At 45.9% G+C, this 13,038-nt stretch overlaps 2 protein-coding genes and 1 long non-coding RNA gene across 3 annotated transcripts in view; 1 reads left to right on the forward strand and 2 right to left on the reverse strand.

The window, feature by feature from the left end:
• LOC125008865 overlaps window positions 1-1,446 on the reverse strand; it is a 40,736-nt gene extending 39,290 nt beyond the window's left edge. The window contains exons 1-2 of the mRNA XM_047586205.1: window positions 1,393-1,446; window positions 126-470 (exon numbers count right to left, since the gene is read on the reverse strand). Of these exons, the coding sequence (XP_047442161.1) occupies window positions 126-267 (142 nt within the window). The 5' untranslated portion in view covers window positions 268-470; window positions 1,393-1,446. The remainder of the gene's footprint in view (window positions 1-125; window positions 471-1,392) is intronic.
• Window positions 1-12,112, reverse strand: part of LOC125009548 — a 321,026-nt gene extending 308,914 nt beyond the window's left edge. The window contains exon 1 of the mRNA XM_047587601.1: window positions 11,866-12,112. The gene's annotated coding sequence lies outside the window, so the exon portion shown is untranslated. The remainder of the gene's footprint in view (window positions 1-11,865) is intronic.
• On the forward strand, window positions 8,329-9,824 carry LOC125010499. Its single transcript, XR_007113087.1, has 2 exons — window positions 8,329-9,154; window positions 9,275-9,824. It is a non-coding gene; the product is annotated as an uncharacterized LOC125010499 (long non-coding RNA).
• Window positions 12,113-13,038: the final 926 nt, after the last annotated feature.

The raw sequence follows: 13,038 nt of genomic DNA on the forward strand, positions 1-13,038 counted from the left end.
TCTTGTACATTTCTTATCTGATTATATATTGAAGCTGGGTTACACATTTCATTTCAACGTAACCCTATAGACACACTGACAACTGACAATGTGTGTGTGTCCACATGTTGAGGTTTGTTTCTGACCTTTGACCTGTAGATGTACGTCTGTCACTCTCAGTTCTTCTCTTCCATCAGTGAAGGAGCAGGTGTAGTTGCCGCTGTCAGAGATGTGGGGTTTTCTCAGAGTGAGGCTGAAGTCTCCAGTGTCCAGAGCATCAGGCGTCATCGATGTCCTCCCCCTGTAAACCTGGTTCTGACCTTCAACTTCATCTGTTTCTCCTCGTTTGTGGATTAATTTGGGGCTGAGTTCGTTCCTGGTCCAAATCACTGTGGGGTCTTCAGGTAAAACATCCAAGAAGTGGCAGGGTATCGGGACAGACTCCGCCCCCTCATGCACCTGCACCACGCCCACCAGAGCATGCTGGGAAACTGAGAGGACACACAAACAGAAACACATATCATCTGCATGCTGCGGGTTTGACTTCATAAAGGTCTGAGAGGTTCAGGAGGTAATTTGTCCCCCACCCCAGCCATTAGGCTGCACAACACCACTGTCTGAATGCTTAAATACTCAATTGTAAATTGTGTGCAAGTGAGCTACAATATTCCAACCACGAGCAGCTCCAGAAGAAAAGTCAACTAGCAACCTGGTAGAGCTAACCACAGGCACCAAAACTAGCACCAGCAAGGCCTTCAATCAACAACAGCTGGCTAACATCCTGGCAGCTATGAAAGAGGACATGAGCACCAGATTTAACACTCTATTTTTTTTTTTTTTTTTTTTTTTTTTTTTTTGTCTGCATTTGTCTGCATAGTTGAACACCACAGGGTGTCAACATTATATGAGGTTCATGCAGTTATATTCTTGCAGCTGAAAGCTTTATTACTTCAGTGCGTGAGTGTGACCATCACCAGCCCTCCCTGAGAACTGTCCTGTTGAACTTTATTGAGTGTAGTGACCTTGTGTGGCAGGGAGGGCAGTGCTACACCTCAGTGAATAGAGGGGGGGAACAAAGGAAAGAAAATATGTAGAAGGATGGACAGTGGAGGAGATTGATTGTGGTGCTAGTAGGAACTAGTGGAGTACAGGGTTCTGTGCTTCCCAAGTCACCTCACTCAAGTATGACTGGGTACAGTCATCTCTGGAGAGATGAGAGAGTCCAGGGGGGGTAAGGGTGTCCCAATGGAAGGAGAGAAATCTGCCATAGGGCACGTAGTGACAGAGTGAAAGCGAAAATCCAGCCCTTAATAGCCGGGACTCATCAATTCTTTTTGATGTGATCCAGCACGGGCTGGCAGGTGACAACACACATGCATGTGGGCATTCCCTAAATATGAGTGAGACCATTACCAGGGCCCAGAGTCAGGTCAGAAGCCCCAGCGCCCGAGAACCTCCACCCCAGTGTGGGGCGCATGGGTGACAGGACCAGAGAACCACCGTAGCCACGGGGCAAGCCACACCCCAGCGCAGATGGCGAGCGACGACCAACACCCCCAGACCCGCCAAGCAAGCACAAGTCGGTGCAGGCCAGAGCAGCCCCCCATACCCCCCACACCCCCCAGCCACCGCAGCCCGTCCACCCACCGCCGCCAACACCCCCCCCAAAGACCCCACCCCCCGCCCGCAGGGCAGCCATGGACACCTCTCCAGCCGAGAGGACCCCCCCAGGAGCCCAGCAAGGCCCCCGCAGACGGGCACCAGCCGAGCGCCAAACCAGGGACGGGCCATCCGAGCAGGGGGGCCAAGGTGCCGGCCCCGTGCCCCTGGCGCACCCAGGCCAGGGAGACCACGGGAAGAGGGAACCCCCATCCGCCAGGGAGAGACCCCAGCCCCCCATCGAAGGGAGAGGGAGAGCACCAAGCCACCACCCGAACCAGTCGATACCGGAACAACCGGGCACCCAAGGGAGCTGCCACGAACCCGTCGCCACGCAGCACCGGGAGACAAAGCCAGGCCAAGAGGACACCAGAGAACCTAGGTAGGTACCCCTACCAACCGCCGTGGGGCCACAGACCGCCAGCCCAAGATCCCCCTGCTAGCGGAGGACCAGGCCCCCCAAGCCATGCCAAGGGATAATGAAAAGTGACAGTGTCCCTATTACTGTGCTTCCTCAGTCCCTGATGAGGAAGCAAGCCCCTACACCGTGACCCTGTGACCCTGGATGTGGTGTGGTGCATTAAGACAGGGGGCAAACAGGAGGCAAACAGGAGGGTCAGAGGACTGCAGCACACTACTGTCCTGCAGCCTGCCCTGACCCTGACCGATCCTGGGTGGACCCCTAAGGTGAGGTGCATTAAAAACTTGGGATGGGTGTGTGTGGTGTATCTAGCCTTGGTTGTAATGGGCGACATAGTGTATGGTGGAGTGTGAGGTGAGTGCAATTTAGGAGGCAGGCAAGTGAGGGCCAAGTCCCTGGCAGCAGGGCCAAGGCACAACAGCAGCCCATGGGACCCACAGACGGGGCGAGGGGCCCCCCAGGACTCAGGAAGTCCCCCGACCAGACCCCGCCCCCAGCCCAGAACAGCAACCAGGATGCGACAGACCCCCAGGAAACCCCGAAGAACCATCACCGACCAGCCGAGCAATGGCATCAGCTAACCCCCCATCCACCCCCCGCGGTGGCAGGGGTGCCCCCCAGGCGGACGGAGACCCCACCCCCCGCAGCCCCCCCAGCCCCAGCGCGACGGAGCGACCGGACATGCCCAGGGTGGTATTCAGGCAGCCCCCCACACCCTCCGGCTCCGACCCCAAGGCGCCGGGCGTGGCCCCGACCGCCGGGGCCCCCCGGACCCCAGGAGGGCCCCCCACGACCAGCGAGGGCCCAGCCACCAGCGGAAGGAAGGAGGGGCCGGAGGAGGAGCCGGGCGAAGGGAGGAGGGCGCCGCAGAGGGGAGGGAGAGGAGGGGACAGGGAGCCCGCCAGCCCAGACCGCCAAGGCCCACCAGGAGATCCAGGGAGAGTCGGCCACCGATACACCACGACCCCAGGAAAGTGAGCAAGCGCCGAAGCCACAGGGAACCCCAGGCAAGTCTCCAGCGCCACCCCAACTGGGGGAGAGGGAGGCCAGCCGGGTAAACCGCTCAGGGCCGGAAGTCAACCCAGGGGTGAGAAGGAGTAGGGCACCCCTAATGCATGCTCAAGGTGTTGTGGTCCGGGGATCCTCCTTAGTGAACCTGGATGAAGAGGGCAATAAAATCTTTTCCATAACGACATTCATCACTGTAAGAGAAATATTATTATAGCATTACAGTAGGTGGAACAGAAGTGGCAAAAGCTAGCAGGCAAAGTCAAGATGCAAATTAAGGTTGAGGGAGTCGCAGAATACAGACCATTTTTTGGCAAACAAAGTCAACTGATTTTTCCGGGTAGCAGATATTTTCTCCAGTGATATATAATCGGAAAGAAGGTTCAACCACTGGGAAATGTTTAGTGACTGTTTGTTCTTCCAGTTCATAAGGATTGTTTTCTTGGCGATGGTGAGAGCTGCAAGGACAGATTGTGATAGATGGTGAGGAAGACTGATTGTTTCCAGGTCACCAATGAGGCACAAGTTAGGGGTTAATGGGATTCTGCAGTCCAAAATTGAGGAGAGTTTCTGTGTTACAAGTGACCAGAAGTGCTGTACCGGAGAACAGAGCCAGAGAGCGTGGAAATAAGAATCTGAATAGTTTTGGGTGCATTGCGTACATTTGTCGGATTGGGAGAAGCCCATTCTATACATCTTGTATTGAGTTGTGTGTGATCTGTGGAGTACTTTAAACTGGATCAGCTGTAAATTCGAGTTTTTGGTCATTTTAAATATATTTTGGCAGATCTGAGTCCAGAAATCAAAGTCTGTAGACAGGGAAAGATCGGCTTCCCATTTTGATATTGGTACATGTATTAAATGTGTGGTTGATAGCAGCTTATATATTAAAGAGAGGGTTTTCTTCTTTTTCGGTATGAGTTTTTTAATGTTGGTGACGAATTGTGGTGGCTGTATGCAGTTCTGGAGCACTGGGATTTTCTTTCTGATTGTCTTGGTCACCTGTAGGTATTGGAGGAAGTTTCCATTTCTTATTTCGAACGTATCAAATAAATCTCTGTGATTCATAAGTAAGTTCCCCTGGAAGAGGTGATGGAGGTGGGTTATTCCTTTATGCTTCCAAGTGCTGAGGTGAAGAGGGACTTTGTTATTCACAAAGTCAGGGTTGTGCCAAATTGGGGAGAACCCACAGGGTTCCAGCAGGGATCCTGTGGTCTCTAGACTCTTCCACCAAGCCGACAGGGTGGCGGCAATAATGGGGTTTTGGAAGCAGTTATGACGCTTAAGGGTGATTGTAATGAAGGGCAGGTCCGAAATGCATATGTTGTGGCAGTCGGCCTGTTCTATTTCTAGCCACAAATTGTAATCTGCCTCTGGGTTTATCCATTTGGTGATGTATTGCAGCTGATTTGCCAGGTAGTAGTTTGTAAAGTTCGGTGCATCTAGTCCTCCTTCTGATTTATTTTTTTGAAGGGTGGTGAGGCTAATTTTTGTCTGTTTGTTTTTTGAGTAAAATTTGGTGACTGCAGAATCTAGGTTCTGGAACCATTTTGCTGTGGGTTTGAATGGGATCATGGAAAATAAGTAATTAATTCGTGGCAAAATTTTCATTTTGACTGTTGCTATGCGTCCCATCAGAGAGATAGGAAGATTGGTCCAGCGCTTCAGGTCATCACAGATTTTCTCCAGGAGTGGATCGAAGTTCAGTTGCACTAACTCTGACAATTTAGGTGAGATGTTTATGCCCAAGTATTTGATATTACCTATGGAAAAGGGTAGTTGGGGTTTATGGTCTGCAGGATCCCATGCTTTGTCCGTTATTGGTAGTATTGTTGATTTGGACCAGTTGATTGAGTAGTCAGAGAGGGCTGAAAATTTTGAAATACAATTATAAGCTTCCTGTAATGATCTCTGAGGTTGTTGCAAGTAAAGTAAAACATCGTCAGCATATAGATTGATCTTATGTTCAGAGATGGGTGAGTGGATACCCTGGATACTGGAGTTCTGACGTATTGCTGATGCGAGCGGTTCAATAAATATAGCAAACAGTAGGGGAGACAGGGGGCATCCTTGTCTGGTTCCCCTCTGTAAGGTGAAGCTTTGTGATGTGAAACCATTGGTGGTGACTGTGGCCTTAGGTGAATTATACAGTGTAGCAACCCAGTGGATAAATGACTCTCCAAAGCCGAAATTTTGAAGGGTGGCAAAGAGGAAAGCCCAGTTAACTTTATCAAAGGCTTTCTCAGCGTCCAGTGATAAAACAATGGCTTCTGTATTTCTACGCTGGGACATGCTGATCAGGTTAAGGAGCCGTCTAACGTTATTTGTAGATTGTCGGCCTTTGATGAAACCTGTTTGGTCATTGAGAATTATTGATGAAATTACTTTCTCTAGTCTAGATGCTAGTGCTTTGGAAATAATTTTGATATCTGTATTAATCAATGACAGAGGGCGATAGCTGGAAGGGAGTGTTGGGTCTTTATCAGGTTTTAAAAGTAATTTAATTGCAGCAGTATTCATTTGGGATCTTATGCAACCTGTGTTTTTGATTTCTGTAACAGACCTTAGGAACAAGGGGGCCAGATCTGACCAGAACTGTTTCATAAATTCGGCAGGGAAACCATCCGGCCCAGGAGCTTTGCCCATAGGCATGTTTTCTAAAGCTGTTAATAGTTCTTCCATGGTCAGTGGCGAATCCAATATGTTTCTTTGTTCTGCCGTCAGTTGGGGTAGATTGAGTTTTTTGAGGAAGGCCTGAATGTCGTCAGGATTCGGGTTGGTAGTTGTTGAATATAGTTTTTCATAGAAGCTGTAAAAGATATGATTAATTTCCTGTGGTGATTGAGTGTGTTTGCCACTTGAGTCCTGAATTGCATTTATAAGAGATTTTTCTCTGTTGCGTTGGAGTTGATTCGCAAGAAATTTGCCTGATTTATTGCTATTCTCAAAATTTTGGTATCTAAGCTGTTGAAGTACGAATTCTGTTTTTTTGGTCAAGATATTTTCTAATTGTAGTTTCGCATTTTGTAGTTGGGTCCATAATTGTTCATTTGGGTTTGCGGTGTATTGTTCTGTTATTTCTTTAATCTTATCCTCGATGTTTTTTTCTGCTTGTTGGTCCCGTTTTTTCTTGTAAGAGGAGTAAGATATAATTTTGCCTCTGATTACGGCTTTCCCTGTTTCCCAAATCAGAGATGGGGATAAATTTGGGGAGTCATTTATTTCCAAAAACCCCTTCCATTCCTTCCTTATTAATGAGTCAAATTCAGGGTCTCTCAGTAATGAGGTGTTAAGGCGCCATGTGGGTGATGGTTTTAGGGAGGGTTCTATTTGAAGGTGGAGAGACACCGGTGCATGATCACTGATTATGATAGGGTGTATACTGGTGTTGATTCTTTGTACAATAGAATTGTTTGTCAGAAAAAAGTCAATTCTAGAAAAGGAGTGGTGTACGGGGGAAAAGAAAGTGTATTCCCTCTTTGTGGGGTTTTTGATTCTCCAACCATCGCCAAGTCCAAATTCATCCATGTATTCTTTGACGACTTTGGCTGATTGTGATTTTTTTATGTGTATCGAATTATGGGACCGATCTAGAGAGGGATTCAGGACTGTGTTAAAGTCCCCTCCAATAATTGTAAAGGGTGTGACGGCTATGTCAGATAATTGTGAAAAGACTTTGTGAAAGAAGGCCGGATCATCGTTATTCGGGGCATAAATGTTTGCAATTGTGTATAATTTATTAAAGATTGATGCCTGAATGATGATGTATCGACCTTCTGTGTCTGTTATCAATTTGTTTAAGGTAAACACGAGTCTCTTATGGACCAAAATCGAGACTCCTCTTTGTCTACTGTTGAAACAGGAAGAGAAAACTTGGTTAAAATTTGGATCTATAAGAGATTTTTTTTCTGAATCTTGTAGGTGAGTTTCTTGAATGAGTAAGATATCGGCTTGTAATTTGGAGATATAATCCATAATTTTAATTTTTTTTGCCTGCGAGCGAATGCCATGCACATTCCAAGAGACAACAGTTAACTGCGACATTGAGATTGAGAGCATTCAGTCCTTCTTTGTATGTTGTGTTGGTAGAGGATTTTGTACGTCTTTACGGGGTCGTCTGCTGCTGTCAGCATGAAAGGATGTACAGACAATGGAGAGAAATCAGGAGGTGAGTGTTGGAATACTTGATTATACCTGGTACAAGCAATGTCATACAGACATATCAACAATAGCATCAGTTCCTGGAAAACTGATTGTTAACTTAATAACATTAGCACCACGAGAAAGGAAATTATTGTGTCGGAGATATGTGGGGGGGTGAAGGGGTGAGTGGAGGTAAGTGTGGAGGGCAGGGAGACATGGACAGAAGGAGAAGAAAGAAAGAAGAATAGCAGGGGGGGATGTATGAGGTGAGTGAGAAGGTAAGAGGAGTGACATACATTAACGTTTTGTGAGGTTTTTTTTTTTTTTTTTTTTTTTTTTTTTACCCTATTCTTAGTATTTATATTTATATATACAAATGTACATCTTTATAATATACATACAAATAACAAATATACATGGCTTATTTTTCTTAATACTTATCCATCAGTAGAGCCAGGGGGTGATGTTTGCATCCCGGAACAGCTGACCGTCGATGTAAAGTTTGTCCACTGTAAGTGCGGCCCTCTTTCCTCTCTGCCGATGATCCTTGAGGATCGGGTACAGCACTTTACGCCTCTCGTTGATTTCTTTCGGGAACTGCTCGTTAATTCCGAAAGTGGTACCTTTGAGTTCGCGTCCTTTGCTCTTCACAAGTACCTTCTGTTGAAAATGTTCAAATTTAGCAATGATTGGACGCGGACGGTTTCCTCCTCGGGCTCCGAGCCGGTGGACGCGGTGAAAGGAGATGTTATTCACCGTCTCCGTTGGCAGCTTGAGAGCGGTGGTCATGAATTTTTTTATCAGGGCCTCTGGATTGTCCGGGGAGCTCTCTGAGATCCCTGAGAAAATAAGGTTGTCCCGCATACTCCTTGATTGTATGTCCAGGACAGTCTCTTTCAGTTGTTTATTTTCTTTTTTGAGCTGGTTTACCTCCACTGAAATGGAGGTGACGTCCGCTCGCAGCTCGGCGTTATCTCTTTGAAGATTAGCGATCTGATCGTACGAAAATTCTAAGCTTGACTTGAGATCCTTGATCTCCTGGTGCATAAGGCTCAGCAGATCTAGTTTTTTATTAATAGACTCAAGTACTGATACCTCAGCTGTTATTAGATCGCTTGTGTCCGTGGAGGAGTCAGCTTTCTTTCTCTTGGCCGGATTGTCAGAAGGCTCCATGACGCACCGCAGGTAGTACTCGTCGATAAAGTTTTCTAGGGACTCCACTCTGGCGGTATTACAATGTTTTAATTTAGCCTCTTCGACTGCGAGTGGAGACCGCGGATCTCTGTTGATGTTATCCTCTAAAGTCTTGATTTAATCGGTTTAATCGTGCAGCGTTATGCCGCCATGTAACAATTCAAAACCTCACCCGTCTCGTGAGATCACAGCATCTCGCGATTCCTCACAGCATCGGATTTAACACTCTAGATTCAAAACTATGCCTTGTTCAGACCTCCCTGGCTGATCATGCAACCAGCACTGCCAACCTAGAGGGATATGCGACCGACCCGTATCACGGAGCTGGAGCAGTGCAGAGCTTCCTGGACTCAAGGGTCAGGAAGCCCAACGTGGGTGCTCCACCTCTCATCGCTCACAACCTTCCCCTCCCCTCCTCAGAGATGGAATACAATGAACCACCCTCAATCTCCGCCAGAGTCAGTCACCACTCATCTAGAGCTGCAACGAATACTCGAGTAATTCGACCACAAAACAAATTTCGTTTGAGCGGTCACTAGCGTTCCGCCCCGGGGTCGGTTTCTACACGGACTGTAAACGATGACGAACGCGACGCTGGAGTCAAAAAGTTGGCGCTATGGAGGACAGCGAAGAGAGCGTCCGATAGAGACACTTTGTGCAGTGTGTACTGCCAAACTGTTCACCACAGCAGCACTTCATCGATGCTTCAACATCTTAACAGAACGCATCCGTTTGTGAAGCCAGCACAAGGTTGATGCCTATTGCTTAAAGCGGATATGAACTGAGTTTGATTTAAAGTGAGCTGGGCTGGATGGCAGTATGGCTTTGTGCATCATGTTGATTTGTTTCCTTTCTGTTGGTCTTTCCCAGTACATCATCTGAGCAGCGGATGGACAGCTGTGTGTCCTTTGAAGGGTGAGCCTTAGTGCTGCACATGTGGACATGCTGACATTTCTTCATTACAGTCATCACTTGCTCTTTTAAAGGCTTGACCTCTCTCTCACTCACTCCCTGACTATCTGACATAGGAGATGTCCTATCTGAGTTGAATGTCTGTCACATCTTAAATTGGAAACTTTTGTTTGTTTTGACTCTGTTATTATCATTTTTATTTGAAAGAATTGTTCCTGAAGAGGAAAGGGCAACATTAAGGTCAAATGGGCTTCACTTGTAGCTTACTTGTTGTATTCTTGTTGTTTATTCTTCACTGAAACGTTCATGTGTTGTGGACATGGTTAGGCCCAAAACTTCATAAGTTGTATTTAGTTATTTGTTTTCATTGAAATGTTCATGTGTTATTGGTAAAATGGACAAAGTTAAGCCCAAGACTTCATAAGTTGTATTACTGTTAATTATACTTTATTCTTTACTAAAAAGAATTATTATATTTTCAGAAATAAAAGCCAATTGTTTGGTTTTACCAGGCCTGTTGTTTCTGTCACACATTATGCGATAGTATTGCTGTTTAAAAGTCCAAAAAAACAAACAAAACCCATCTGATTACTTGGTTAATCGCTGAAATATTTGGTAGAATACTTCAAAAATAATCCATAGCTGCAGCCCTGCACTCGTCAGCCACATGAGCCAGACTGGACACAGCAGAAAGCCAGGGGCGCTGCATAAACTGTGCTCAGCTTGGCCTTCAGATTGCCAAATATCTGATGAGAGGTTCTCAGTCAGCCCCCTCTTCCAAGTATATGGTGAGTTCCACACACTGCAATCTAAGTTCCCAGAGACAATTATTGGATCTGTTACTCACCACTGAGTCTGAAAGTCAGTCAAAGTCCTAACTGACTCGGGGGCTGACACCAGTCTGATGGACTACTGTCTGACTAAAAGTCTAAGTCTGAAACATGTTCCCTCGCTCCAACCTCTCTGGACCACAGTCTTGTATTTCAGGCTCCTGTGTGAAGTCAATGAACAAACACCTCTGGTCACACTCACCATCCCAATCATTCATACGGAAGCACTCTCACTCCATCTGTACCATTCTGCAGCTCACCCCCTTGTTCTTGGTCATCCCTGGTTAATCCACACATTGGCTGGTCATTGGGTAACATTCAGTCCTGGAGTGAACATTGCTCGCATCAGCACTCTTCTTTTCCCAGTATCGACTCCTCATCAGAGTAAGTGGCCAGCCCAGATCCCAGTGGAGTTCCAGAGTGTTGTCATGATGTGAGGAAGGTTTTTAACAAGAGTAAAGCTTCTTCTCCTCCTCCATATAGGGACTTTGACTGCACTATTGACTTGTTGCCAGGAGCTCAGATTCCCAGAGGCCTCTTCTATTCCCTGTCAGCCCCAGAAAGAAAGACAATGGAATAATATATTAAGAACTCTCTTGATGCTGGCATCGTCCATCCCTCCTCTTCTCAAGCGGGAGCTGGATTCTTCGACAGGAAACTTCATCCATGCATTGATAACAACAAGGTAAATGACATCACCATAAAGAGCAAGTTCCCCTTCCACCCATTTTCCTCCACCTTTGACCTCCTCCAAGGTGCCTGTGTATTCTCTAAACTGGACCTTAGAAACGTACATCACCTCGTCAGGATTAAAGAGTTTTCAGTGTCAGTTAAAGAAAGCTTACCTTCCACCTTAGCTTATACACACCTGTTTGCTATAACCACAGCTTCCCACCTTCATTTACTGACAAAACTTTTCTGCGCTGGTGAACTAAAGGTCCTTTGGGAAGCAGGACAATCACAGTTTGTTAAACAGAAAATCTATAAATAAAATATTGAAACAAACAAACCAAAAAGATGAACTCTGGAGGAGCAGGATGATGATCAGATTGTTGTCAACCTTTAGAATTAGAATTAGAAAACCTTTATTTCCCACAGTGGGAAAACTGCAGTTTGCAACAGCAAACATAGGGGCAGAGAAGTACCAAGAATAACGATGGGCTGTGAAAAAGATGAATAATAAGATAAAAAATTAATACAATAAACAATATACAAGTATTTACATATATACGATAAGTAATTGAATCGTCACAAAAAGTGTTGAATTGCAAACAGATAATGATTTTTGGATATTGCACAGGGTTATACTCTGTGTAGAGTCAGTGCTGAATGGTGAGAGTGTTGAACCTTGAGGAGTAGTAATATTTCATGTTATGAGTCTTCATTGTGGAGCCAAAGGAAGGAAAGACTTTCTGTATCTTTCCTTCACACAGTGAGGGAAGAATCTTCAAATCAGCACTGATGTTCATCAGTGTATTAATGAACTTATGCATTTATTGACCTTTAATATGTCTGTGTTGCTGATTGTCAGTAATATGAAATCTGGATGACCCCCACCTCACCCCCAGGAAGAGCTGAACCTTTCTCTGACATTCACAGACAAACTAATAACTAATGGAAGTTTAAACAGGTCTTCACTGACTTTGTTTGAAGACACAGACGTGAGAGAAATGATGTGAGACTGAAGCAATGATCAGATCCAGGAAGAAGATATCTCACCATGAACCAGGATCACAAACACCACCAACGTCTTCATCTTCCTGTCAGAACTCCAAGAACTCCACGAGTTTGAACTCTTCTTCAGATCATGAACAGACTCTTCTGACTCTCCTCCTCTCGTCTTTGATTCAAATAGTTTCAACTGGAGTGAAAGTGTAAAGAAACAGGAAGCTTGAGTTTCTCTTCATCAGCCACTACTGGAACTAACTTCCATGAGCTAAAGTCTACAGGGTGTAGGTTTGGTTTTTGAGGAGGGATATCAGGTGACACACAGCGTCTCTGTTTACTTTGCTTTTATTCTTATCACATTTTTTTATGATGTGAGTACCGCCCGTACCGCCGTCACTCCCACTGACCTTTCATCTGATCCAGGACTATGAATCTCTGTGTCTGATGGGCTTCCTGACAGTTTCAACAATTCTCTGTTGTCCCACTTCGTCTCTTCCTTATTTCTCTCCTCTAATCGTTGAGGGTTGTAGACGTTTAAACAGCGCCCTCTCAATGTCACGTGATGTTGCACTGATGTCTGAAGGGAATCCAGGCAGAGTTGGCTTCCCTTGGTGAAAAAAAAGAAAAGAAAAGAAGAAGAACGATTAACCAACCAGGTGAGGCTGCAGTCATGACACTGCTCACCTGTGATTGGCCAGGACTGTGTCAAGGAAAGCCAGCCATCCTTTGGCTTCCCTTGGCCTCGGCCAACATGGTACCATCATCGCCAAAACCATTCAATGAAATAAGGCCAGATTAACAAGTTTGTGTTGACATTTTGTCAACTCAAGTGTAGTGATGGAGGATTGGCAGTATTTAATAAAAACTAATGTTTCTTTACTGCCTCTTCAGGCAATGATTACATATTATGAATGAGTAAATCAGTTATTTAAGACGACAATTGACGTGAGCTGTGTGAGTGAGAGAGGCCATGAGAAAGGGTGTGTGTTGCTTTCTGTGTTGTGTTCAAACTGTCTGTTAGATGACAAGTGTGTTTAAGTCCAGGTAAAAGGACACTGGGCGCTCTAATAGCTCATTCCACTATATGAAATAGTGTCACACTGTTTCATGGCCCCACCCCCTTAAAAAGCATATAGATTAGAGTTTCTGTCTCAAACGGCTTCCTGGTGTCTGACAGATTCAGCTGAGACTTGTCTGAGTCTGTTTGCAGGAGTTGAAGCAGGA

This window comes from Mugil cephalus, chromosome 1 (assembly GCF_022458985.1).
Source record: "Mugil cephalus isolate CIBA_MC_2020 chromosome 1, CIBA_Mcephalus_1.1, whole genome shotgun sequence".
Taxonomy (NCBI): domain Eukaryota; kingdom Metazoa; phylum Chordata; class Actinopteri; order Mugiliformes; family Mugilidae; genus Mugil; species Mugil cephalus.